Source organism: Macaca thibetana, chromosome 17 (genome assembly GCF_024542745.1).
Source record: "Macaca thibetana thibetana isolate TM-01 chromosome 17, ASM2454274v1, whole genome shotgun sequence".
Classification (NCBI taxonomy): domain Eukaryota; kingdom Metazoa; phylum Chordata; class Mammalia; order Primates; family Cercopithecidae; genus Macaca; species Macaca thibetana.
In genome coordinates, this window is record NC_065594.1 from 78396047 (window position 1) to 78421723 (window position 25677).

The 25677-nt window shown below is 47.4% G+C and overlaps 2 protein-coding genes across 2 annotated transcripts in view; one reads left to right on the forward strand and one right to left on the reverse strand.

Annotated features, from left to right (window-relative positions):
- STK24 (serine/threonine kinase 24) overlaps positions 1 to 19765 on the reverse strand; it is a 128960-nt gene extending 109195 nt beyond the window's left edge. Inside the window, exon 1 of the mRNA XM_050765983.1 lies at positions 19364 to 19765. Within this exon, the coding sequence (XP_050621940.1) occupies positions 19364 to 19405 (42 nt within the window). The 5' untranslated portion in view covers positions 19406 to 19765. The remainder of the gene's footprint in view (positions 1 to 19363) is intronic.
- Positions 1 to 25677, forward strand: part of UBAC2 (UBA domain containing 2) — an 885094-nt gene that overhangs the window by 48280 nt on the left and 811137 nt on the right. The gene's annotated exons all lie outside the window — the stretch shown is intronic.

Below are 25677 nucleotides of genomic sequence, written 5' to 3' on the forward strand. Positions count from 1 at the left end.
TAAGAAGGCCTACTGGTTTTATGAACTATTAGAAATACTTTCCCAGCATCCAGCTGAACAATTTCAACAGGAGGAATCCTGTTTTCATGGGAACTACTGAACCCACTAGAGGGGGTGGAGCAAAGAGGAATGCAGTAAACACCAGAGCCGTACAGCACCAGGAGGGCACCAACAATGGGGAAGGGGGTACTGCAGAGCACAGCCAGGCCTGGCACAGCCCCAAAGACCAACCTGAACTAACCCAGAAACCTGCACCCAGAAACACAAAGAAAACTCCTTCTCCTACTCCAACTCCCTTACGCCAACTAGCTTCCTACCTTCAACCAGGAACTTAACTCTTAAGATTATAGTTTACATAGACTTTGGAGACTTAGGCTTTTCTAGCCTAGCCTCACAACTTAACTGCTATTGCCAAACTCATTTCTATACGAAAATGTGCAGGCGACTAACCAACAAACTTACGAGTGAAATCGGGAATGTATTTGGGAACAGTCCATATATTTTAAACTTTATTTCTTACAATTGACAAAGTGTGCTTTCTTTTGCATCAAACAATGGTGACCACAGAAGTAAATTACAATAAAAATATTAATATATCCCCTAGGCCGGGCGCGGTGGCTCACGCCTGTAATCCCAGCACTGTAGGACGCTGAGGCAGGCGGATCACCTGAGGTTGGGGGTTCGAGACCAGCCTGACTAACGTGGACAAACTCCGTCTCTACTAAAAAAAAAGAAATACAAAATTATTTCCTGAGGGCAGAAGAATCTCTTGAACTCAGGAGTGGGAGGTTGCACCACTGCACTCCAGCCTGGGCAACAAGAACAAAACTCTATCTCAAAAAAAAAAAAGAAAAAAAAATTAATATATCCCTGATATGGTTTGGCTGTGTCCCCACCCAAATCTCATCCTGAATTGTAGCTCCCATAATCCCCACGTGTTGTGGGAGGGACCCAGTGGGAGGTAACTGAATCATGGGATGGTTTTTCCCGGCTGTTCATATGACAGTAAGTCTCACGAGATCTGATGGTTTTGTAAAGGGCAGTTCCTCTGCACACACTCTCTTGCCTGCCGACATGTGAGACGTGACTTTGCTCCTCCTTCACCTTCCGCCAAGACTGTGAGGCCTCCCCCCAAGACTGTGAGGCCTCCCCAGTCATGTAGAACTGTGAGTTCATTAAATCTTTTCCTTTATAAATTACGCAGTCTCGGCTGGGCGCGGTGGCTCAAGCCTGTAATCCCAGCACTTTGGGAGGCCGAGACGGGCGGATCACGAGGTCAGGAGATCGAGACCATCCTGGCTAACACGGTGAAACCCCGTCTCTACTAAAAAATACAAAAAACTAGCCGGGCGAGGTGGCGGACGCCTGTAGTCCCAGCTACTCGGGAGGCTGAGGCAGGAGAATGGCGTAAACCCGGGAGGCGGAGCTTGCAGTGAGCCGAGATCGCGCCACTGCACTCCAGCCTGGGTGACAGAGCCAGACTCCGTCTCAAAAAAATAAATAAATAAATTACGCAGTCTCAGGTATTTCTTCGTAGCAGTATGAAAATGGACTCATACAATTCCTTCCTAGTTTTTGTCATGCTATTAAATGGTCACAAAGTCTACATTTATGTACCATTTTTCTTAAAATAGCAAAGATCTTTACAACAAAGTCTGACAACACTCCCTTTTTTTCTTGAAGTGTACTTCTATCCAAATAGTTTCCATTTCTCACAAAAGTTAAATCACTAAAGACAACCAATCATACCAGAAAGAAAAATTTGAAAATCTGAACAAAGAGAAAAAGCAAACAAGTTCCAGCAAAATTCAGGAGCACTAACTTCTCAGATCTCGTATCACTGAAAGGAAAAAAAAAAGGCCAGGCACTGTGGCATGCACCTGTAGTCCCCGCATTCGCAGCTACTCGAGGCTGAGGCAGGAGAATCACTTGACCCACGAGTTCAAGTCCAGACTGGGCAACATAGTGAACTCCCATCTCTTAAAAAACAATAATAATAGAAGGGTAGTAGTAAAGGTCCACATCCCTTATCCAAACTTTCAAAATCCAAAAGTCTCCGAAAACCAACAGTTTTTCTAACTCCTCTGGAGGTGAGATCTAAACTGATCTGAAACCAGTTGGCAGCAAACCCTGAAATGATGTGCAGCTACTCAACAGTCTCAGTGCCAACAGGCAGACACCTCCCTCAACGCTCCAGTCCTTGTGGGGCGCTGGGCACAGCCAAACATCCACTCAGTGCTATTCAATGCTATTGCTCAATATTGCCCCTGACCCACTTATGCACCTTGTACAGGATGAAAACTTTAAACGACGAATGTATTATTTCAATAACTACTGCCCTGCCATTCAAAATGCATACAGTATGATTCTGTTGAAAAGCAGACTGGTCCTATTTTGGGGTGAATGTTCATTCAGAGTAGTAATTTTAAGTCACAATATTGGCACTTATTCTGCAAATCTCTTTCTCATCTGAAACTTTTAACTAAATCAACAGGCTGAAGAGAAACACAAGATATAAGAGCTATTTTAAACCAGACTATTTACCATATATATATAAAAGATTCATCTAAAGGACAATTAAAAACATAAATCTAACCGGGTGCGGTGGCTCACACCTGTAATCCCAGCACTTTAGAAAGCTGAGGCGGGTAGATTATTTGAGGTCAGGAGTTTGAGACCAGCCTAACCAACATGGTGAAACCCCATCTCTACTAAAAATACAAAAAACTTAGCTGGGCATGGTGGCACACGCCTGTAGTCCCAGCTACTCAGGAGGCTGAGGCAGGAAAACTGCTTGAACCCGGGAGACAGAGGTTGCAGTGAGCCGAGATCGCGCCACTGTACTTCAGCCTGGGAGGCAGGGCAAGACTCAGTCTCAAAACAACACAAAACAAAACAAAACAAAACAACATAATTCAGTCGGGCAGAATTCTAGCTGTTTGTCCTCCTCAGGCTCCCGCAGCCACTTCAAAGTGACCCAGAGCCTAGACACAGCCAGGACAGTGGTTCTGCTGTCTTGAGTGCATGCTCTCTCACACTCTCACAGAGCATATGTGTGGGCCCCAGTCCGCAGCCGGTGACCCCGTTTTAGAATACAACTGGGCAAAGGGTAAGGTGCCCAGCAGGAGTGCAAGTGTAACGCCACAGTGTGGGTATTCTCACTTAGCAACCTAGGCAAAGCAATTAACTACATAAAACTCATTAAATAACACATTGCCTTCCGATAGCACTGCCAGGGGTGAGAGGAGGAGAGTCATTTTTTTCTTTCTCCAAAGGCAAAAGCAAGCAGCAAGGAGGTTGGGCACAGTGGCTCACGCCTGTAATACCAACACTTTGGGAGGCCGAGGCAGACGGATCACTTGAGGTCAGAAGTTCGAGATCAGCCTGGCCAACATGATGAAACTTGATCTCTACCAAAACTACAAACATTAGCCGGGCTTGATGGCATGCACCTGTAATCCTAGCTACTGGGGAGGCTGAGGCACGAGAATCGCTTGAACCCAGGAGGCAGAGGTTGCAATGAGCCAAGATCACGTCACTGCACTGCAGCTAGGGCAACAGATTGAGACTCTGTCTAAAAAAAAAAAAAAAGAAAGAAAGAAAGAAAGGTTTTTTTCTAACCAGCAGAGCCAAACAAGTATGTATCTCTGGTTGGTAGTCCTCTGTCCTAAAGATGGGGCAGAGCTGGTCAGGTACAGTGGCTCACGCCTATAATACCAGCACTTTGGGGGAGGCGGAGGCGGGCAGATCACCTGAGGTCAGGAGTTCAAGACCAATCAGCCTGGTCAACATGGTGAAACCCCATCTCTACTAAAAATATAAAAATTAGCCGGGTGTGTGGCACGTGCCTGTAATCCCAGCTGCTCCAGAGGCTGAGGCAAGAGAATCACTTGAACCCGGGAGGTGGAGGTTGCAGTGAGCCGAGATCACACCATTGTACTCCAGCCTGGGTCAACAGAGTGAGACTCTGTCTCAAAAAAAAAAAAAAAAAAAAAAAAAAAAGGCCGGGCGCGGTGGCTCAAGCCTGTAATCCCAGCACTTTGGGAGGCCGAGACGGGCGGATCACGAGGTCAGGAGATCGAGACCATCCTGGCTAACACCGTGAAACCCCGTCTCTACTAAAAATACAAAAAACTAGCCGGGCGAGGTGGCGGGCGCCTGTAGTCCCAGCTACTCAGGAGGCTGAGGCAGGAGAATGGTGTAAACCCGGGAGGCGGAGCTTGCAGTGAGCTGAGATCCGGCCACTGCACTCCAGCCCGGGCTACAGAGCAAGACTCTGTCTCAAAAAAAAAAAAAAAAAAAAAAAAAAAAATAGGGCATGCCTTGTATTAAAGGAGGCACAGAAGTCAGTTAAGACAGCAAAACAATCATCATGAAAACCATATGGAAATGTGGGATGATATTTATGACACAATTCTGAATGAGAAACAATATAAAAAGTGTACCTACATTATGACTGCAATTACTTAAAGAAATGTGTGTACGCAGACAACTGGCAAATAAAATAGGAAGAACTACATACTCGAGTAGTGGGATTCTAGATGCTTTTGCTTTAAGAACACTTTAATGGAGATGGAGTAAAGATATTTTTCTGGATGAAGGTTCCCATTTCTGCACAATCCTTAACCCCCCACTTCACATGATTCTTTTATAGACCATGAACGCACAACGGGGCCAGGGTAGGAAACGGGGCTCACACACCACAGCCGATAAGGAACTGGCCGTTCCGCTGGTTTCCAAAGGCCCTTACTATCACAAGTTCCTCCAGCAGAAAGGAACGGAATTCCTACTACTCTGATACAAAATGACAAACTCAAGAAGAATCATTTTCAGGGAATTTCAAAAACACCCTCGTTTGATTGCTATAGCTAATATTAAGAAATTATCTAGGCAACAGGCATGTAAAAAGTACTGAGGTTTTTACCATTTTTTAAAGACTTCCAGTATTTTATCATCTTAAGTAACGTTTCACTCCAATTTTTTTCAGGATGCTCAGGGTAAACCGTTCTTGGAAATACAAAGAGGAAAAATCATTTCTGACCAGGAGTGCTACAGTACAAGTTTCTTTTAGGTTGCTGACTGATGAAGCCATTTTACAATGAAGAGAAGGGCTGGGAGCAGTGGCTCACGCCTGTAATCCCAGCACTCTGGGAGGTCGAAGCGGGCAGATCATGAGGTTAGGAGTTTGAGACCAGCCTGACCAACATGGTGAAACCCCATCTCCACTAAAAATACAAAAATTAGCCAGGCGTGGTGGCGGGCGCCTTTAATCCCAGCTCCTCAGGAGGCTGAGGCAGGAGAATCGCTTGAAGCCAGGGAGGCAGGAGCTGCAGTGAGCCGAGATCGCAACCATTGCACTCCAGCCTGGGCAAGAGAGACTCCATCTCAAAAAAAAAAAAAAAAAAAAAAAAAAAAAAATTAGCTTTGATTGATGGTGCATACCCGTAATCCCAGCTACTTGGGAAGCTGAGGCAGAAGAATCGCATGAACGCAGGAGGCAGAAGTTGCAGTGAGCCGAGATCATGCCACTACACTCCAGCCTGGGCTACAGAGGGAAACTCCCTCTCTAAAAAAAAAAAAAAAAGTAAAAAAAAAAGTAAAACTGGAGAGAAATAACATTTTATATGAACATCCATGCATGCGCAGAAATGTCCGTATATTTGGGGGTTGGGGAGATTCTCAAGCCTTCTCAGGCCTCCCAAGAAACGATCTGCTCCACCACACACACAGTAATGCATCCCAGAGGAAGGAACCAGGGATGCCACTTGGAGAACTAGTTTTCAACCGAAGTTGTTTAAACTATGTGACCACTTCAAACGATGGCTGCTTCGTGCCTCCAGGGAAATGAAATCCCATCCCACAACATCCAAGGCTGGCACCGATGGCCCCAGGTCAATTTTGTTAGTGTGTACCCAGAATACCGATGCTATTAGATGGCACACTTCAATCACATCCTCTGCCTTTATTCTTTAGAAATAAACACAGGCAGTCGGGGGAACGAGGCCAGGAAATGCAAGTAGTTTCACTTCACAGAAGCTCGTCTTTTCTTGCAGAAGACAACATAGGGGAAGGCATTCTGAATGACACAAGCTGTTTTAGAAAGACTTCAGATTCTTCATTAACAAAGGGAAAAAAGAGCCCAAACCTCTGTAACTTCCCTTCCTGACATGGTCAATCCCCTAAGTCTGTATAATGTGCTGTTTACCCTTGTATTTGAAAATGCCGTATAAAACACTTTTCCAATTCCTCATGTAATGAATTGTAACAAGCCTCAGAAAAACTACAATGCACTTAAAACCAAAAGCAAAGCGAAAAACCCCAAAACCCTCAAATAAGAAAGCCTGGTAAAATCAAAGTCTAGCCAATTCCAGTACACCCTAATAACAGCTGACATTATTAAAATAAACAGGGGGGAGGGGAATAACAGAGAAATAGAGATCACTTCTGAATCAAAAGTCAAATCAACTATACATAAAAGCCAACATCCCAAACACTGAAAACTCTACTGATATAAAACACTTTTTCCCCATTCTGAAATATACGTAGAGTATTATATTTAGTTAAGTGTTAAACACAACAGCTATCGAGAAAAGAAAATCAGTTTTAACCAAAGATGGTCATTTCATCAGTGGGAAAAACATGGGAGGGTATGCACTTCTCACCCCTGCGGCATCCCAGCACCTGGAGCTAAGAGGAGCTGGACAGATGATACAGAGCTTGCTCGGGAGCTTCCCCTTACAAGGGCTCCCTGGGCAGAGGAAGGCAAGGGGTACTGAGTCTGAGAATCCTGCAGTGGCTGAGCAAGGGGAGGGGTAGGTTCAAAGGCCCAGGCACAGGCACTGAGCTTTGGAGGACCACAGGAAGCTGAGCCCACCCAGGGCAGAGGGGCTGAAGAGCAGAGAGGAGGAAGCTGGGTACTAAAAACGGCCCTGAGTTTTAGGCTGGCACTTACATTCGATCAGGAAGTCAGGAGCAGCGCCCAATACCACAGTTAAGAAAAGTTAGGCCGGACGTGGTGGCTCACGCCTGTAATCCCAGCACTTTGGGAGGGCGAGGCGGGCAGATCACGAGGTCAGGAGATCGAGACCATCCTGGCTAACATGGTGAAACCCCATCTGTACTAAAAATACAAAAAAATTAGCCGGGCATGGCGGCGGGCGCCTGTAGTCCCAGCTACTCGGGAGGCTGAGGCAGGAGAATGGCGTAAACCCGGGAGGCGGAGCTTGCAGTGAGCCGAGATCCGGCCACTGCACTCCAGCCTGGGTGACAGAGGGAGACTCCATCTTAAAAAAAAATAAAAATAAAAAAATTTTTTAAAAGCTAACATTCAAGAAGTGTGTGTGTATGTGTATGGGTGCATGTACGTGTGTGTATGTATGTCTCAAAAATAAAAAAAAGAAAAGTTATCCTGACAAATCTGAGAATTATCAGGGTCAGAGCATTTGTTCTAGGGGTTTTCCAAAAGGACTACTGCATCCTAGGTCTGAGAGTTGCACTGCTTATGAAATAAGGTGCCAAGTGGCATACAGTAGCGCAAGCTGTAATCTCAGCTACTCGAGAGGCAGAAAGCAGGAGGACTGCTTGAGGCCAAGAGTTCGAGTCCAGCCCTGGCAACATAGCGAGATTCCCATTTCTAAAAATAAAAATAAAGTTCCAAGGTCAAAAAGACATGGAACACACATCCTCTGCCCCCAACAGGTTTATAAATACTTGCTAAAATAGTAAAGGCTCTAATGAGTCCTATAATTAAAAGCCTATTCAATTCTCAAAGTTAGGTCAGTGGTTCCAAAGTCAGTCTTTGGAAATACAAGCCTGCAAGCACTGACTGTAGCTTGCTGTGGGTAGGTGGAAGGAGTTACTGAGCCTGTGGCGTGGCTGGATTTATGTCAGACTAGAAAATAAACGTCCTACAAGACTGTAGTCTGCAGTTTATCAAGCCCTTTTCAAATGGGCAAGACTACCGTGTGCTGCACTAGAGTGGGAGCAATGGGGATTCAGGGTTCTTTTTAATTCTCCAGAGTAATGGTTCTCAAAGTGTCATCCTCAAGGTGGCAATACACCAGGACACTTGTTCAAAATACAAACTCCCTCTGAGACGCCCAGAATCAGAAACTCCAGGGCGGTAGGGCAAAGCCCGCAGTCTGCAGTTTATCAAGCCCTCCAGGTGACTGGTCTTATATTCCATTAGAGGGCTGGGCGCAGTGGCTCACACCTGTAATCCCAGCACTCTGGAAGGCCAAGGCAGGCAGATCACTTGAGGTCAGGAGTTTGAGACCAGCCTGGCCAACGGGGCAAACAAAACCCTGTCTCTACTAAAACTATAAAAATTAGCCAGGCATGGTGGTGAGTGCCTGTAATCCCAGTTAGTTGGGAGGCTGAGGCAGGCGAATCGCTTGAACCCAGGAGGCAGAGGTTGCAGTGAGCCAAGATCACGCCATCGCACTCCAGTCTGGGCAGAGAGCGAGACTCCATCTCAAAAAAAAAAAAAAAAATTATCAATTACTTCTTCACCGTCCAAACACCACTGTCTGGCCAATACCTGAAAGGCAATGAACAGAAGTCAGTCAGCAGCTCCATGCCCACCCTAAGGAGGTGGGACTCAGAGCTCACTACAGAGAATGGAGATAAAGGAACAGGGAAAACATCTGAAAGTCCAAGTCACCGCCCCCCATACCCACAATCCTAAATTCCAGGAAGCGGGTTAAAAATAATCCAGGAACAAGTTTCCCGATCAGGAGGAGTGCGCAGACAGCACAGCGCCAGCCTGGTGGGCTGAAGGCCCAGGGCTCCCTCTGCTCCAGCACCAGGCGGTGGGCATGGGGGTGGCAGCCAAGGCCAGCTACCTCCTCCCATGCAACCACCACCAAGAAGGCCCGGCCCCTTGGGCACAGGACCACAAGGACCCACACCACCAGCTGCCCACCCCGCTGTGCCAGGCACCCTGCCAGCCAGAAGCACGCCAGGCTAAGGGGGAAGGACCTGCCCCCAACAAAATGGAGATTTTTTTTTTCTCAAAAAAAAAAAAAATGAATAATAACGAAACATGAACACACTCTTCTTTAAAGATTAAAAAAAAAAAAAAAAGGAAATAAAAATGCCCAAAACATCCCCTGTTCACAGGCCTGAACTGAGCTGGTTTCACGGAGGCTGGAGGGACAATGTGATGGTCAGGAAAGCAGAGCTGTGTTGGGGATGCAGTGTAGGGAATCTGACATGCCAGGGAGCGCGCAGTCAGGAAGAAGGAAAAGCACACACACGCTGGCCTCCGAGTCAGCGCTTCCGCCCCACTGACGCTGTTTTCTAGCCGAGGCCTTGGGAGGTTTCATAAGCCTCGGTTTTCTCATCTGTAAAATTATTCTGACAGCCGTTCGCTCAACAGAGACCCTGAGGGTTCACCAAGGGGCCCGGCCCTCCCTGAGGAAAACTCAATCAAAGCAGTCCCCTTCCTACAAGGCTTCCAAATTCCAAAGACGTTTATTTTCTAGTCTGACATAAATCCAGCCACGCCACAGGCTCAGTAACTCCTTCCACCTACCCACAGCAAGCAACAGGGAAGCAGGTGGGAGAAGAAACCTCTGCTGGAGAACTGCTGAAGAAGCGAGGCTTCGTGCTACCAGTTTTTTCGTGTGAATTACCGCTCAAGAAATACGTGGTACCAGGAAACCGCATCACACATACTAAAGGAATACTCAAACAGTACCTTTCTTCATCTGGAGTTCAGGGGGCAGTTTAACAACTTTGAAGTCACCACATTGAACACGTTCCCAAAGTTCGACGAAACTATACCTAAAATAACTGCAGGCTAAGGCTCAGTCTCCAAGTTCCAGACTGTTTTTCATTTCTACTCAATGGTTCATTGCTGTAAAATTCTACCCAAGAAATTACTCTGTCCTTAAGCAAGAAATCGCTTGAAGGCCACACCCCAAAGAAGAGCTTTCCCTGTTTAGATATGCACCCTTCAAGTCCTCCATCCATTAACATGCTATGGATTTATGGCCAGCACTGTGCGGTGCCCCCAGCGCACAGACATCACTCCCAGACATGGTTCTGTGTCCACCACTGACTCTGCAACATGCAATCTGCCAACACGTGGCCACTGGGACAGCCACACAGCACCCGGGCCGTCCGACGGGCTATTTGGCATCTGTGGCACACGTGTGCCCCAGTCCTGCACCGACCACCATGGAACATACGACCAGACTGATGCCACCTCCGCCCTGCCAAGTAGCATATACTCAATTCTGGACCGGGGTTTGGAACCCAAAAGCATCATAAACTTAAGCAAGCGTTTCTCCAGAGAGATCCTATGAAGCTCCCAGACATGGTTCTGTGTCCACAGGATCTCAGCACCAAAAACATGAGAAGAAACAAGAGCATGTTCTCAGTTCAAGGTGGGGAGGCAGAGGCCACTGTCCAGTAGAGAGATGGAAAAATAAGCAGACATGTATACTGCTGTTTATTTACAGCAGGAGAAAACAAGAGGCGCAATCTCATGATGAAGAGAACGGAGGCTCTGGGATCTTGCCCGCTGCCCTGGCCCAGCAGTCAGTCCTGGCCCTTGGAATTTCTTCACCTATAAACTGAAGAACGGCAACTTGGAGGGAGAGGGGTCACACGGAGAGCAGCATCTAGCTGGGTCAATCCTGAAATCCCACTAAAACCATAAATCTAAAAACCACCACATACCTGAAACGGAGAGAAGACAACTGCAATGAAATCTCAGAAGCTGGAAAGTAAGTAGGGGTTTTTTGTTGTTGTTGTTCTGTTTTTTTTAAAAAAAGGAGGGGGTGGGAGGAGTAGAGGAAGACAACACTAAACCGGAAGTGCAGAAAGCAGAGAACTTTTTTTTTTTTTTTTTTTTTTTTGGAGGCAGAGTCTCGCTCTGTCACCCAGGCTGGAGTGCAATGGCACCCTCTCGGCTCACTGCAACTTTCACCTCCCCGGTTCAAGCAATTCTCCTGCCTCAGCCTGCCAAGCAGCTGGGATTACAGGCGTGCACCACCACGCCTGGCTAATTTTTGTGTTTTTGGTAGAGAAGGGGTTTCACCATGTTGGCCAGACTGGTCTTGAAATCCTGACCTCAAATGATCCACCTGCTTTGGCCTCCCAAAGTGCTGAGTTACAGGCATGACCCACTGCGCCCGGCCAGCAGAGAACTAACTTAACTCACAGTGCTGGACCCCCAGCTCTCAGGAATGACCGCACCAGGTCCCTCTGCTGTGGGAATGAGTGAACCAGGCAGAGCCTCAAAGTCAGCTACGGAAGTGGGTAGACAGTCAGACAGCTTGCCCCACACCTCACAGCCAGGCTCCCAAAGCCAAGGAAATGATGGAAAATATACTATCTGCAAAGGAAGGAAAAATTGAGGATATATGGACCAGGCCGCAGCAGACACAGCCGGAAGCAGAGGCAGCATATTTAAAAACAGGGAACGAAGGCCAGGCACAGAGCCTCACGCCTGTAATCCCAGCACTTTGGGAGGCTGAGGCATGTGGATCACCTGAGGTCAGGAGTTCGAGACCAGCCTAACCAACATGGTGAAACCACATCTCTACTAAAAAATACAAAAATTAGCCAGGCATGGTGGTGGGTGCCTGTAATCCAGCTACCCAGGAGGCTGAGGCAGGAGAATTGCTTGAACCTCGGAGGCAGATGTTGCAGTGAATGGAGATCACGCCATTGCACTCCAGCCTGGGTGACAGAGCGAGACTCCATCTCAAAAAAGAAAAAAGAACATTTGAGGGCCGGTCCAGAAGGTTCACTACCCAAGTAACAAACTTTCAGAAAGAAAGAACACAGAAAATGGAAGGGGGGCAGGGGGGTGGGGGGAATCAAAGAAAAAAATCAACAAAAAGACCTGAGTCACTTAACAGAAAGGGCCTAACCAAGTATTTGTCACGAGAAACGAAAACAGCCCCACTCCAAGACGCATAACTGTGAAACTTCAGAACACAAGGAAAAAGTTCAGATCCCATTAGGTCCAGGAAGAATAGCACAGCCTGCACACACAGAAGCCAGTGCTGGCGGGGCCTCCATCTTCAATAGCAATACCAGAAGCTAAAACACAGTGGAGAAACACCTTTAAAATTCTGGAGGAAATGAATGTCCACCCTGCAATTTTATACCATGCTAAAATATCAACTGAGGGAGAAGGAAAAAAGAAATTTTTGAAAAGCCTGTCTCCCACATTGCCTGTTCACAGAAAATAGCACACTATATGCCCAATCAACACCCTGCATAAGCCAAGAAAGACAATGACAGGAGAGACCAAAAAAAAAAAAGATATTCAACACAAGAGAGCAGCAGAAGGACCCCAGAGGATGAGGGCAAAGGAAGACCAGAGGATGGGGGCAGCACAAGAAGCACAGAAGATATGCAGGGGACGAAGGGCACAGGTGCCCACCCGAACTTCCTAAGACAAGGTTACAATAACTGCAGAGTGCTGGGTTGCATGAGCTGTTAAGTATTACCAAAAGAAAAGAATTCCAAAAGAGATCTGATCAGTAACGATGGCTGAGTAATAACGGCCGGGCTGTGGATCAGTCTGCAGTCCATCAGTGTACACACTGCATTCTGACCTCACTGACATTCCCACATCTCTGCTGGGAAAGAGAGGGGAGTCCATGTGAGGAAAACAGGCAAGCAGAAGAGAAATAAATCCTCATCCTACACCTGAAACCAGAAAAAAAAAAAAAGGCAGCAATTTTTTTTTTGAGATGGAGTTTCACTCTGTCACCCAGGCTAGAGTGCAGTGGCACCATCTCAGTTCGCTGCAACCTCCCAGGTTCAAAGACTTCTCCTGCCTCAGTCTCCCAAGTAGCTGGGATTACAGGCGCCCACCACCACACCCAGCTAATTTTTCGCATTTTTAGTAGAGACGGAGTTTCACCATGTTGGCCAAGCTGGTCTTCAACTCCTGACCTCAAGTCATCCACCCGCCTCAGCCTCCCGATGTGCTGGGAATAGAGGCGTGAGCCACGGCGCCCAATTTTTGATGTTCCTCATAAATTGAGGAGTAACAAAAACGAAAATCAACCAGGAGAGATCAAAGGGGCTACCCTCGGGGAATAAGAAATGGAGGGAAGTGGAAGCAGCTGCTATCTTTCCCAACCAACCTTACAAAACTACCCATTAGACATTCCTAAATAAAAACTAAACAAAATCCTAAGTAATTACAAATAAAACAAAGGATGTGCACCTGTAACAGTTCTTTCAAACCTTACGGCCTAAAATTCTCTTAAAAAACAGGAAGAGACTTAAAATAATAGGAAGATAAACCCCAGCTACGTATTTCGTAAGCATTAATTTAAAACTTGAAATGTTCCCACAATGTATTCAGATATCAATAGGGCGCAGAACAGAAAAGGTTTCTTTTGCTGACGAAGAACCCTCAAGAAACACAATGGAAGGTCTCTAGAGTCAACAATGTTGTTCCCTGGGTGCGCATAAAGTGACTGGCAACCACCAATTTGGGATGTTTCACAGTTTGTACCAAGCAAAGGCGTATCTCAGTTTATTTCCCCTAATAAACTGAGAAGCAAACCAGGGAGCCATTTACGATTAAGAAACTCCATAGTCAACCTCAGGAGGCAGGTTTTTTTTTTTCTTTTTCCCAAAGCATTTGGCACTGAGATTTTTTATAATTTCCACTGCAAAAACATAATTATGGGAAATGAGTGCTACAAACCAGTCTGACGACAGTGGCTGATTCTACGTGGCGAGCCGTGGATAACAGAGTGCAACTTCTGTTTCCTGCACTCACTCCAGCCACAAGATTCCATTAATGATAATCGGCTGAGCTAAGGCATTAAAAAAAGCCACAGAAAGGTGGGTTGGGTGTGGTCCACTTCCTGCAGGTAAGGAGCTTCCACAACGGCAGCTCTGAATCACCGGGAATAATCACCCAAATAAAGAGCTAAGTGACCCATTTCTCAGGACAGCACTGGACGCCTGGACTCCAGCTTTAGAGTGTGTGTAACTGCACAAGCACAGCAGAAAGCAGCAGTGACCATCGACAGGCTCATCCCCTCAGTAACTGTTCACCCTACATCTTGCACCAGGATCCTCGAAAAATACTGATCTGAAAATGAACCTCAACCTGCACCACATTAGGCAGTTCAGCTCCACGTATCAGAACGCAGCTCCAAGAAGAGCATCAAAGTCAGTAAGAGGATGGGAATTAACTGCTTAGCGCAGGGCCACTCTGCTCCGTTAGCATGCTAGAAAATCTAATCTGACCAATTCCTACTTGAAGTTCACTTGGTTCTATGTGAAATGCTATCAAGAACGCTCACTCCCAGATCTGAGACTGGACTCCTCCAAAAGTTTCGGTTTTTCTAATTTAAAAAAACCTTGTGACCATCCTCCCCCTCAAAAAAGAACACTTTCAAGCATAACAAATTCTTACCATTGTTACACTTTGGAACACGGAGTAGTGAAAATAGGTTTTTTGTTTTTTGACACTCACGTAGGCAACTAACAGTAACTAACAGTAACTGAGTACTTTCCTTATTACTCTTTAGCATTGATCCGCAAAAAGGATCATAGAGCAAAGGGAGTAATGAAACACTATAAAATGTTCACTGAGAGTTCAAGTCACCAAGCTGAGTGAACAGTAAAAAAATCCACCTAGGCTGTCCTACTGACACCTGGGCCCCCACTCGTATCCCTGGACTTCCTCTTCCCTGAAGTGCTGCAATGCCTTCTAAAGGGGCGCCCAGCACTCCCCACACCTGAGAAAGCAGGAGCCCCACAGAACAGATCATCTGCTCAAAAATGTGCCGTACTTTCTGCTGTCTACAGATCCAAGGCCTCCCCCAGGTCCACAGGCACCCCACTGCCCCAAGGCAGGCAGCCGACCTCTTGAAAACAGGATGGACTGAGGCTCTGAACTCTGCCTCCCACAGCTCCGGGCACCATACTCTGCAGGCTCCCCAGTCCAATACTGTCAGTCACCAGAGCACACTCCACAGTTCAGCAAGTCCCCGAGGTGCTCTCAGAACCCACGTCTCAGAAGTCCTGACTCTTCACACCCAGTAACACACCAACCTTCCCCCAGGGTGCAGATGGTAACAGGGTAACTGGGCAGGCATCTCCCAAGGAAGGAACGGAAAAGAACCCGTGGAAATGTGACACTAACAAGAAAAAAAAAGTACAAGAGCACTTAAGCCACAATTAAATGCAGCTGTCCTGTGTTTGCCTTCATTTCCCAGAGTCCCAGAGTGCACAGGCTTCCCTAGGGTGAGCAGAGCACTTGAGAAAAGCTCCCTATGTTCCCAAACCGGCCATTAGACACCGGTCTCACTACCCCGATGCAAGGGGCATTCTCAGCAAAGGTCTGTTTATCCAAGCAGCAAGAAAAACAGAAGGGGAACGAGGGGGACAGGATGATGTTAACAAGGAGAAACTTCAGGTTTTTAAGCTATTCCTCTAAATTATCTGAGTTTTCAAATATGAAACTGTGTTAAACTTACAACTTCGAAACATGGTAAATTAACCAGGCCCTGCAATTTGCAATACATGTGACGTATATAATTCAGTATTTTTCAAACTGTGGGTCAGGAACCAGTGGGCTGTGAAATCAATCTAGTGTTGCAACCAGCTCCTTTTTTAAATGTACCACAACAGCACATCACAAGCACAGGCTGAGCATCCCTGATCCAAAATGCTCCAAAATATGAAACTTTTTGAGCGCCAACATGACGCTCAAAGGAAATGCTCATTGGAGCACTTCTGATTTTGGATGTTCAACAAGTATATAATGCAAATATTCCAAACTTCGAAACACTTGTGGTCCCAAGCATTTTGGATGAGGGATACTCAACCCGTAGTAAGGATTAGTACTGTCTCCTGAAACCTGTTTTTGATCCTGATGTAAAATTTATTTCTTACATGGGTCACGGTCCAGAAAAGTTGAAAAGTGACTGATAAAATTTGGTAACAGAAATGTGCAAACCGAAATCTCATTTTTAAATCACATTTCTGCAAACTCAAAGCCAATTGGTGTTCCTGCCTCCATCCGAAGCTTTCCTTTTAATCTCAATTGAGTGAAACAAGAAATGCTCAATGAAAGACGGAGTACTTACAGCCACAGATCAGCCCGCTTTCTTTATGTTTACTTGTCGTCACTACCTTCATTCAGTTTATGATGTCTATTTTTTTCCCCTACTGAAATATAAAACTGGGGTTTAGGAGAAAAAAAGGAAAGGCTTCAGCAACTTTCATTAAACATTTACTTAAAGTGGTAACCTCATTCAGATCTACCACTTTCAACCCCTCCCCTAGGACCTGGCACATGGAAGTTCAATAAGGGCTGCTGATTGAATAAATTAAAAAATCGGCCTCCTATTTCTAATTTATTTGGCCAATCCAACTGGCAATGAGATAAACTTTAATGTTTGCAAAAGTAACCACAAAACAGTAACACTGCATGGTGAGTGGGAGCAGGAGGAGCAGTAGTTTCCAATAACAAATCTGCCATATAATATACGATCTCACCTTGGTCAGTTAAGCGTCCCTTGGTCTCTACATCTACAAAATGGTATAATACCTACATCTCAAACGGTACCAGTAAGAATCAAGAGGCATAAAAATGATTTGCAAAACACGGAAGAATGGTGTTTATACTAACATGGTTGTTATTTTTCAAGCATCCTTGCCTAGGCCACCTAAATTCACTCTGCTTTTTTTTTTTTTTTTGAGATGGTGTCTGGCTCTGTCGCCCAGGCTGAGGTTCAATGGCATGATCTCAGCTCAATGCAACCTCCGGGTTCAAGCGATTCTCCTGCTTCAGCCTCCTGAGTAGCTGGGACTACAGGCCTGTGCCACCACGCCCAGCTAATTTTTTTGATTTTTAGTAGAAACAGGGTTTCACCTTGTTAGCAAGGATGGTCTCAATCTCCTGACCTCATGATCCGCCCGCTCCGGCCTCTCAAAGTGCTGGGATTGCAGACTCTGCTGTCTTTCTAAGCCAACTCCTTATAAGCCCTGGTCAGGAGACAAGAAAAAGGGAGGGCTATGAGGCCTATCAGGGCAAGCCATAGAAGAGATATGGACTTCTCTCCTCCCATTTAGCAGACAACAGTTGAAAGCGGGTGTGCTTTTAATTGAATCTTCAGCAACAACTCTTAGGGAAGCCTCCCAGGGCAGCAGCAACTGCTAATTTGAAGTAGAAAATAAATGTGCTTGTTGTTTTTCTTTTGGGGGGTGGGGAAGGAGAAAAGAATGTTCTTCCCCAAATGATACACTTTGTTACCATACAGTCTGTAGATGTACTTAGGTACAGGAATGACTGGCAGAAGCCAACTTTCCTACCTCTAAAACTGTAAAACTGTTAACAGCTGAAAATCTGATCATCTTTTCTCCTGAGAAACACTTACCATCTTTCATACTGAGAAAACAAAAACAGTTCCCATGTAACACAATCTAACAGATACGTAACAGTTGAGAGGCAAAGTTATTAAGGAAATGTATCCTCTTTTCCCAAGATTTAAGAACTCTGATCCACTCAAAAAAAAAAAAAAAAAGGACAAAAATGAAAAGGTGAGATACTAGGTATCACCTGGTAACCATCTGATACTGACTTCACAGCACCAGCCAAAGGGGCTTTAGTACCTTTTCAAACTGATTGGCTATCCACAAAGGCCAATTAACCTAGTAAGTGAGGCATTTGTGCTAGACTCCAACCTGATGCACACGGTATAAATGTCAACCTAAAGGAAATATTGATAAAAGTTTTTTTAAAAAATCATTACAAGAGTCCTTCTTGCTCGACTGGTAAGAAATTCGTTTTTTCACCCAGTTCACTCTGACCTACACACCTCTAAATTCATACCAAAGCGGCTTTAGGAAATACCAAGAAACCACATCTGATTGTTACCCAGCAGTCAGCAGAAGTTTAGGTTTTGAATGCATGCTAAATTCAACGCTCCTTAAACGAGAGTCGACAAAAGAATATTCTTCAAGCATCTTCCCAGTCACTCTTAAGATACTGTTACTGCTTAAATATATATATTTACTGCTTAAACATTTATATACACACATATATATACTGCTTAAATATATACATACACACACAGTTGGAGTAAAATTCTAGCTGCCATTAAAGCGGTAACTTTGAGTTCTTATTTTTCCAGAATTCAAACGTGAACAGTGAAATCCAGTTTTCTTTTTATGGTTTCAAAAAAAGAAGGGAGAGGGATGATCTCACTGGAAAACGCGGGCAGACTCCAGAGGCAGTCCCAGGTCTGGGCACTGTGCTTCTCAGCCCTCAACACACAGGGAATGAGCCTGTTGGTATCTATAAGTCAACCGGTAATCTACTTGGATGCTTCTGGTTTTCTTCGAACACTTAACGTTCACTCAGCTAGACTGGGAGAGCAAACTTTCCTGACATATCCTAATTGTATCCTAAGATTTCAATCCTAAGCATTTTGCCACCATTTCTGCGCCTACAAACTTTACAAGAGTTAGCCAAGGACGGTGGTTTTGTTTTTCAAAGGGCTAAAAGCAGTCCCCAGTGGCAACAAAAACAACAAAAAACCTTTAACTTATACATGTAAATTTGAAATTCAACTCCTCCCCCATCCCTCAAAAAGTCGCTGGTAGGCCACGATGTCACCAAGTACCGAAGGAGAGGTTTACTGGGCGAAGAACTCCTGTAAATGCAACCAAGTCTCAAAGTGAAAGGCCCGGGACCCTGGTGTGCGGCTGTGCGAGGGATTCCTCCTTCCAGAAGGTTTGCAGCTCGCACTTCCCCCCAGTCCGCAGGTGCAAGGGGGCTCCAGGCAAAGCCACTCCAAGTGGAACTCGCGGTTACACCTTCCTCCACTCCGCCCTGCCTACTCCGCTCGGGCCCGGACGAGTCCAGGCGCGCTCCCCGTCCCCGCCCTGCCCAGGTCTCCCGCCCGCCCGCCCGCCCGGGGGTGGGGGACGAGCCTGGGGGGGCGCGTCCTGGGGGCCGCCGCCAACCCGGCCCGCACGCAGGGCCCAGGGACCCGGCGGGGGCCTCCAAGGGCATCCCTCCACCTCACTTCTCCCGGGGAGGAGGCCACCCAGGGCCTGCAGCTCCGGAGGAGTGTTGGGGCGAGGGGAGCGCGTAGGACGAGGCGCCCGCACCCCCACATCCGGACCCAGGCCGCGGTCCCTACGGCTCCTGCAAGCACACGCCGGAGACCTCGGCCGCCAGAGCCGGCAGGGACATCAGGGGCTCGGACTCGGACCCCCGGCCGAGCTGGGCGCGCGGGGAGCCAGGCTCTGGCGCGACCCCGGCCAGCTGGGCGTAGGGGGGCGCCGTGTGGACACCGCCAAGTTGCCGCTTCCGCCCCGGTCGCGCATCCCGGCCCCGCGGCCCGCGCCCGCCTACCTGCATGCCGGGCAGGCCCGACTGCACCGGGGAGTGAGCCATGGCGCTCAAGACGGCTACTTCCTGGCACGGGACGGCCGGGCCGCGGCGATCCGCGCGGGGCGGCGAGGCCCGCGGGCCGCGCGCAACCCTCGGGCGGCGGGGCCGGCCGGAGCCCGAGGCCACCCCAGCCCCGGCGGGTCCCGGCCGGGCGGCGGGGGCTCAGCTGCGGGTGGCGGGCCGCGTCTCCATGCACGGCGCGGGGGAGGAGCTGCTGGGGGCGCGGGGCCTCGCGCGAACTGCCGCCGCCGCCGCTGCTGCTGGGCTGGAGCCGGGCGGCCTGGGCCCGCGCGCGCTGGCCGCTGGAGCGGGAGTGGGCGCGCACAGCCCGCCGAGCCCGCGAGCGCCAAGCGCGTCCCGCCCCGGCCCGGCCCCCGCGCCCGCCCCCGCGGCCCGGCCGGGGACCCCGCCCCGCGCTTCCGGGAGGGGGAGGGGAGAGGCCGGTGGCCGCGCGGGAGCCCTAGGCCGCAGCCGCCGCCGCCGCCGCCTGCCGGCCCGGCCCGGGTCCCAGCTGCTCCCGCGGCGCTCCCACGCCCCCGCGGGCGGGCGGGCGGCTGGGCCGGGAGGGGGCCTCGGCTGGGGCGGGCGCTGGGAGGGACCGAGTCGGGGCCGGAGGCTGGCCGTGCGCCCACCGGGCCGGCGCCGGGGAGAGCTGGGCCGTGGCCCCCTCTTCACGCCAGCCAGCCCACTCCGCCCCGGCGATCCATGGGGAAACGGGCTCCGGGCGAGCCCCAGAGGGCAGGGTCAGGGTCCAGGGGCACCTGGGGAGGGAGAGCGCCCCGCGGGGCCTCGGCCGGTGGCCTGTGCCAAAAGGCCGGGCAGAGCTGCTTCGGTGTCTGGGTAAAGTTTCCAGCCAACCCAAGAAGGAAACCGAAAGGGGAGAGGCCGAGAGAGAGGTTGATTCCTAGCGCTTTGGTTACCGAAAACAGCCCCGCTGGGGCTGCTGGGCTGGGAACTTAGCTAAGCAGTGAGGAGGCTGAACCCCACCATCTCTGGAGTCCGCAGCAAGTCAGGAGCACCCACCCACGAAAAGGGGAAAATGGAGTGCGGAGGGCAGGGAGGAAGGGAAGAGAATGGAAGGAAAGCGCATCTGGACTTTGAACTGCAGCCCTCTCCGTCTCTTTCCTTTTCCTGGGAAGCTCCAGGCCCACTCAGCACCAGTTCTGTCTCCTCTTTTCAGCTGCCTTCTCTCTAGCTACTGAGGGGAAAAGTCAGGATGGAGCGGGTCCCTCGGCCTCCAGGAAGTGTTTTATTACAGTCGCAAACAGTAGAGCGGCAGCCACCCCAGTGATGACTCCCTGCCCCTTAGATTATAGGGACGCTGGTACCTCATTCATGCTCCTAAGTGGCCATTTTGCACCCTGGCTGGGCGAGTTAGGCAGACAAAATGAGCCCCCAAAAGTTTAAAGGCCTCCACCAAAGTAAGGAGTATTTCTTTTCTGAGGTGTCATTGTATTCCATCCACGAACATCAGTTTCGCCGGATGCCCTGGATCTGACACAGGGTAGGATGCTAACATCTAATCCCTTCTTTCCCTTTGGAAAGATGAGTGTTTTTCTCGGAGTCCTAGGGAATACCTTAGAATACCTCATGGTTGTCTCTGGTACACCCATCCCTTGAGGAGCCCTGCCACCCCTAAGTAGGACTGCAAGGAAATACAAAATTAAGAGAAATATGAACCCTGATACCCACGAACTTAAAATCGTGTATAAATTTTGTACACCTAAAAAATGTGGTACTTAGGCCAGGCGCGGTGGCTCACGCCTATAATCCCAGCACTTTGGGAGGCCGAGGCGAGGGGATCACGAGGTCAGGAGATCGAGACCATCCTGGCTAACACGGTGAAACCCCGTCTCTACTAAAAATACAAAAAACTAGCCAGGCGAGGTGGCGGGCGCCTGTAGTCCCAGCTACTCGGGAGGCTGAGGCAGGAGAATGGCGTGAACCCGGGAAGCGGAGCTTGCAGCGAGCTGAGATCAGGCCACTGCAGTCCAGTCTGGGCGACAGAGCAAGACTCCGTCTCAAAAAAAAGAAAAAAAAAATAACATGGCACTTACAGAGATGAATAGCAGAAGCAGCAAGAATGTGAATCTTTAAAATGTTTCTACTTTTTAGCGCAGCCCAGGAATTCTACCTAAAGTGACATATCCTAAGGCAACAACCAAGAAGTGTGGAAGAACGCACGTAAAGAGACACGTGATGTTTAGAATCCTGGGGAAACTGGAAGCAGCCAAAGTCTCACAGAGGTTAAGTAAATAATAGCATTTTCATACAATGAGTACTATGTAGTCATTTAAAATTATGTCTTTAAGTATCTAGTAATGGGGAAAATGTATTCATTATATATTAAAGAAAATGCGGGGTACAAAACACTGTATATAGTCTGATCTCAAGCTATTCTCTATATATTTTTATATATGGTATACAGACACACAGTCATGCATTGCTTAACAATGGGTATACATTCTGAGAAATGTGTCCTTAGTTGATTTTGTCACGTGAGCATCATAGGGTGTAGTTAACAGAAACCTAGATGGCATAGCCTACTACACTCCTAGGCTATATGGTATGACCTGTTGCACCTAGGCCACAAACCTGAACAGCATGTGACTGAACTGAATATTAGAGGCAATTATAACACAATGGTAAATATTTGTGGATCTAAACATGTCTAAGTATAGAAAAGGGACAGTAAAAATTTTCTTCTGGGGTCAGCAGAGCCAGGGCAATAACCTGGCACCAAGATAAAGCGGAAGAAACCAGATGAATGGACAGAAATGTCTGGATGCTGATCTGAGGCATTACCATGGTAAATGCTCAGAAATCACTTTGCAGTGGGCTAATTGCCAACAAGTGAGCCACAGCAGATGGGGGACAAAGGCGCATAGTACCCTGCGTATAAAAAATAACCGGAATCCTAGTTCGTGTCCTGAGGCTAGTGAGGCTCAGAACAGGGAGGTTCCAGCAGGATGTAACTTCTCTGGACACAGTGACTTGCATCCATTAACTGGTCTGTTGCCCTGAACCCTGTTTATCTTCTCTCCAGACTGACCATTGTTTCATCCTTTGACCACATTCATACTGTTGAGCACCATTCTCACTGAAAGAAAGGAAGGAAGCAACATGGGAGTTACTGGTTCTACTTGGCCCTATGCAGGCAGTACTGAGTATTCCCCAGGGCAGAAGTAGGTCTCTACCTTTTTTTGTTTTTGCAGAACAGAGATGATGCACAGGGCCTGAGCCTGGAATCAGATCTGGTGCAATTGCTTATTACATTCATTCATTCACACCTTTTTTGAATACCAACTATTAATATATGTCAGATACCCAGTTCAGTACTGGGCCTATCAACATTAGATCCTCAGGTGCCTCTTACCCCATCCTAGGGACCTGGTTTCCCAGAATCATAACTTTGGGTGAATACAATACCATAATTGATTAAACTTAGAGTGGCAATAGCTATCACATCCGCCAAGGAAAGAAAAGGATCATCCTCTCCCCTGCTTCCTCTTGTCACTTTCCCTCCACCCCCAATGTATGATTACAACAGGTTATACACTACCGTAAGTCCAGAAGCAGATTATGAGAGTCTCCATAGAGATGATGCATTTTATGGTTTCCATGGAGATACTAACCCATTGAGTTATTTACTTATCCATTGAATTATTTTTCTTCCCCAGTCCTCTTTGTCTTTTGTATTCACTTAAGGACATTGATCTGGCAATGAATTATGCTCTGAAATATATTCTGGACCACAAAGAATATTTCCATACCCCTCTATGGAGCCCCTCCAAATATAAAGCCCCTATGTATTTGCTGCCCCTAAGCTAGTTTGTACGCACTCTCAGCAGAGCTCAGAGAGGAGCAGAAAACATGAATTCCACAATCAATCCCTTCACTTTTCTTTCTAAGTTGAAAAGATAAACACCCCCAAATGCTGCTTTATAAAGAACAGCTAGACAAGTAGAGCATTAGCAATTTAAATTCACAGATTAAAGAAAGGGACTTACATGGTGAACTTTAAAGGGAGAAACAGGAGTAGCTTGGATAAGTAACTAACAGAAGGCTTGACAAATTTCTACACATGTTCAGTAGGTGAAGACAAATTATCAAGATCAGTTTAAAGAAGAATGTCTAGTCATTGTTGGATGACACAATAGCAAGAAAAGGTATGCCAAAGCCCTAGAAAAATATCCCAGCTACATTGAGGAATGGTGCTACTGAGGTTTCATTCCATGGGTGGAGAGCTCAGAGGGCAGGCTCTTGCAGGGACATCACCCTAAGTAGGTTTTCGGTTGCACCCTGCCTTAGTTTGCTAGGGCTGCCATAACAAAGAACCACAAACTGGATGGGCAAAATAACAGAAATTTATTTCCTCCCATTCTGGAGGCTGGAAATCCAAGATGAAGGTGTCAGCAAGGTTGGTTTCTTCCAAGGCCTCTCTCCTGGGCTTGTAGCGGCCAGCTTCTCCCTGTGCATTCTCGCTGCCTCCCAGATTCAAGCATTTTTCTTGCCTCAGCCTCTTGAGTAGCTGGGACTACAGACAAGTGCCACCATGCCTGGCTAATTTTTTATTTTTAGTAGAGATGGGGTTTCACCATGTTGGCCAGGCTGGTCTCGAACTCCTGGCCTCAAGCGATCTGTCTGCCTCAGCCTCCCAAAGTGCTGGGATTACAGGCGTGAGGCACCACAGTCGGCCCTAATTCCTTGTTTTTAGAAAGATACCAGAGTCATACTAGATTAAGGTTCATGCCAGTGACTTCATTTTTGCTTAGTTACCTCATTAAAGTTCCTATCTCCAAATATAGCCACATTCTAAGGTACTAGAAATTAGGACTTCAACATAGGAAATTTAGAGGGACACAAGTCAGCCCATAACATACCCCTTTTTCTGCAAATGCATGTCTGGTCAGCCCCCCTTTAGCTGGGTCTTCCAGGCTCAGCTTCAGGAACGAGAGCTTCCTTCTCCCTTGGCAAGGCCTGTTGGACCTTTCTGCATGCTTCACATTGCACACTTCTGCTAATAAGCATTGCTTCATATTTCCTTGGGCGTAGGCCTTAAACTTCATCTTGCATAGAAACCAGAACACTAGTCTCCAATCACTGTACAACTGAGGGCAGAAACAGAGAATGCATAGGTGTTTGCTTCATAAAATATTCCTGATTAAAAGAAATCATCTGGAACACATGACAAAACTCTGCCAGAAAATGGTTCAGAATATTTTGCAGTCCTATCCATACTCAGTTCAGGCAAAAGGTGGTTTAAACAAGATCTGTCTTTCTCCCCCACTGCCTCCTCCCCTGTGTTGGGAGGTGCAATTTACCAGGAGAGTTGGGGGCTGAGCCTCCAAGGGGGCTCTTTGTTGCACATGCTCTCGGCTGCAGTTCTGGGGGCTCACACCAGGGAACATCAGGCTGTTTAGAAGGACTCACTTGAACAAGCTCACTAGAAAAATTCTCCTGTGCAATTTTGCTTGGCAAAGAACCAATTAACAGGGCTTGTCGCCCTCTAAACAGTGGCCACTTGACCCTGCCAATCAGCTCATAAAGGCTTCAGTATGCAAAGATTCATCAAGAGCTGTGTGTGTAGATTTCCCTCCCTCCTGACGCTGGGTTTGCTTTCAGACATATCCAGAAAGGGCATACATGAAATCATCCCCAGAAGAATGATGTCATCCAGCCTACAGTCACACAACTGCAGTACCAGTTTTTAAAAGCTCTTGGCCCTGTTTTCTGACAAGGAAGACAAATTGTAGAAAATCAATTTAATTTTCACTTCAACCAGATCCAGGGGATTATGTGCTTGAAGACCATTGTACAAGCACACAAAGGTAAAATGTGCCTGTGAGTTGCAGATATTCGTTCCAGAATGCACAAAACTTAAGTCAGCTTAAAATCATCACAAAAATGTTGACCTACACACTACCCTATCATCAAAGCTTCACCCGCAAAAAGGACAAGCATGTTGTCTTATACCTTAATGTTCCTGCCATTTTTTTATTTGGTTTCCCAAAGTTGGAGATACTGTTAGTCAGAAGTCTTTGAATAACAAATGACAAATACTTAGCTCAGACCTCTGTAAGCACAAAAGGGACATTTTAGTTCAGCAACAAAAATCAACACTTGGCTAAATCAGGCTTGGATCAATCCAAGAAGATGAGTTCAATGGTAAAATCAACTCTGTCTTCCTCTGCCTCTTACCTCTTCTCAGCCTCTCCTTGGCCTCCTCTCATCTAGGTTCTCTAGGTGTGGTGTCAAGAGCTGCTCCATGTGGT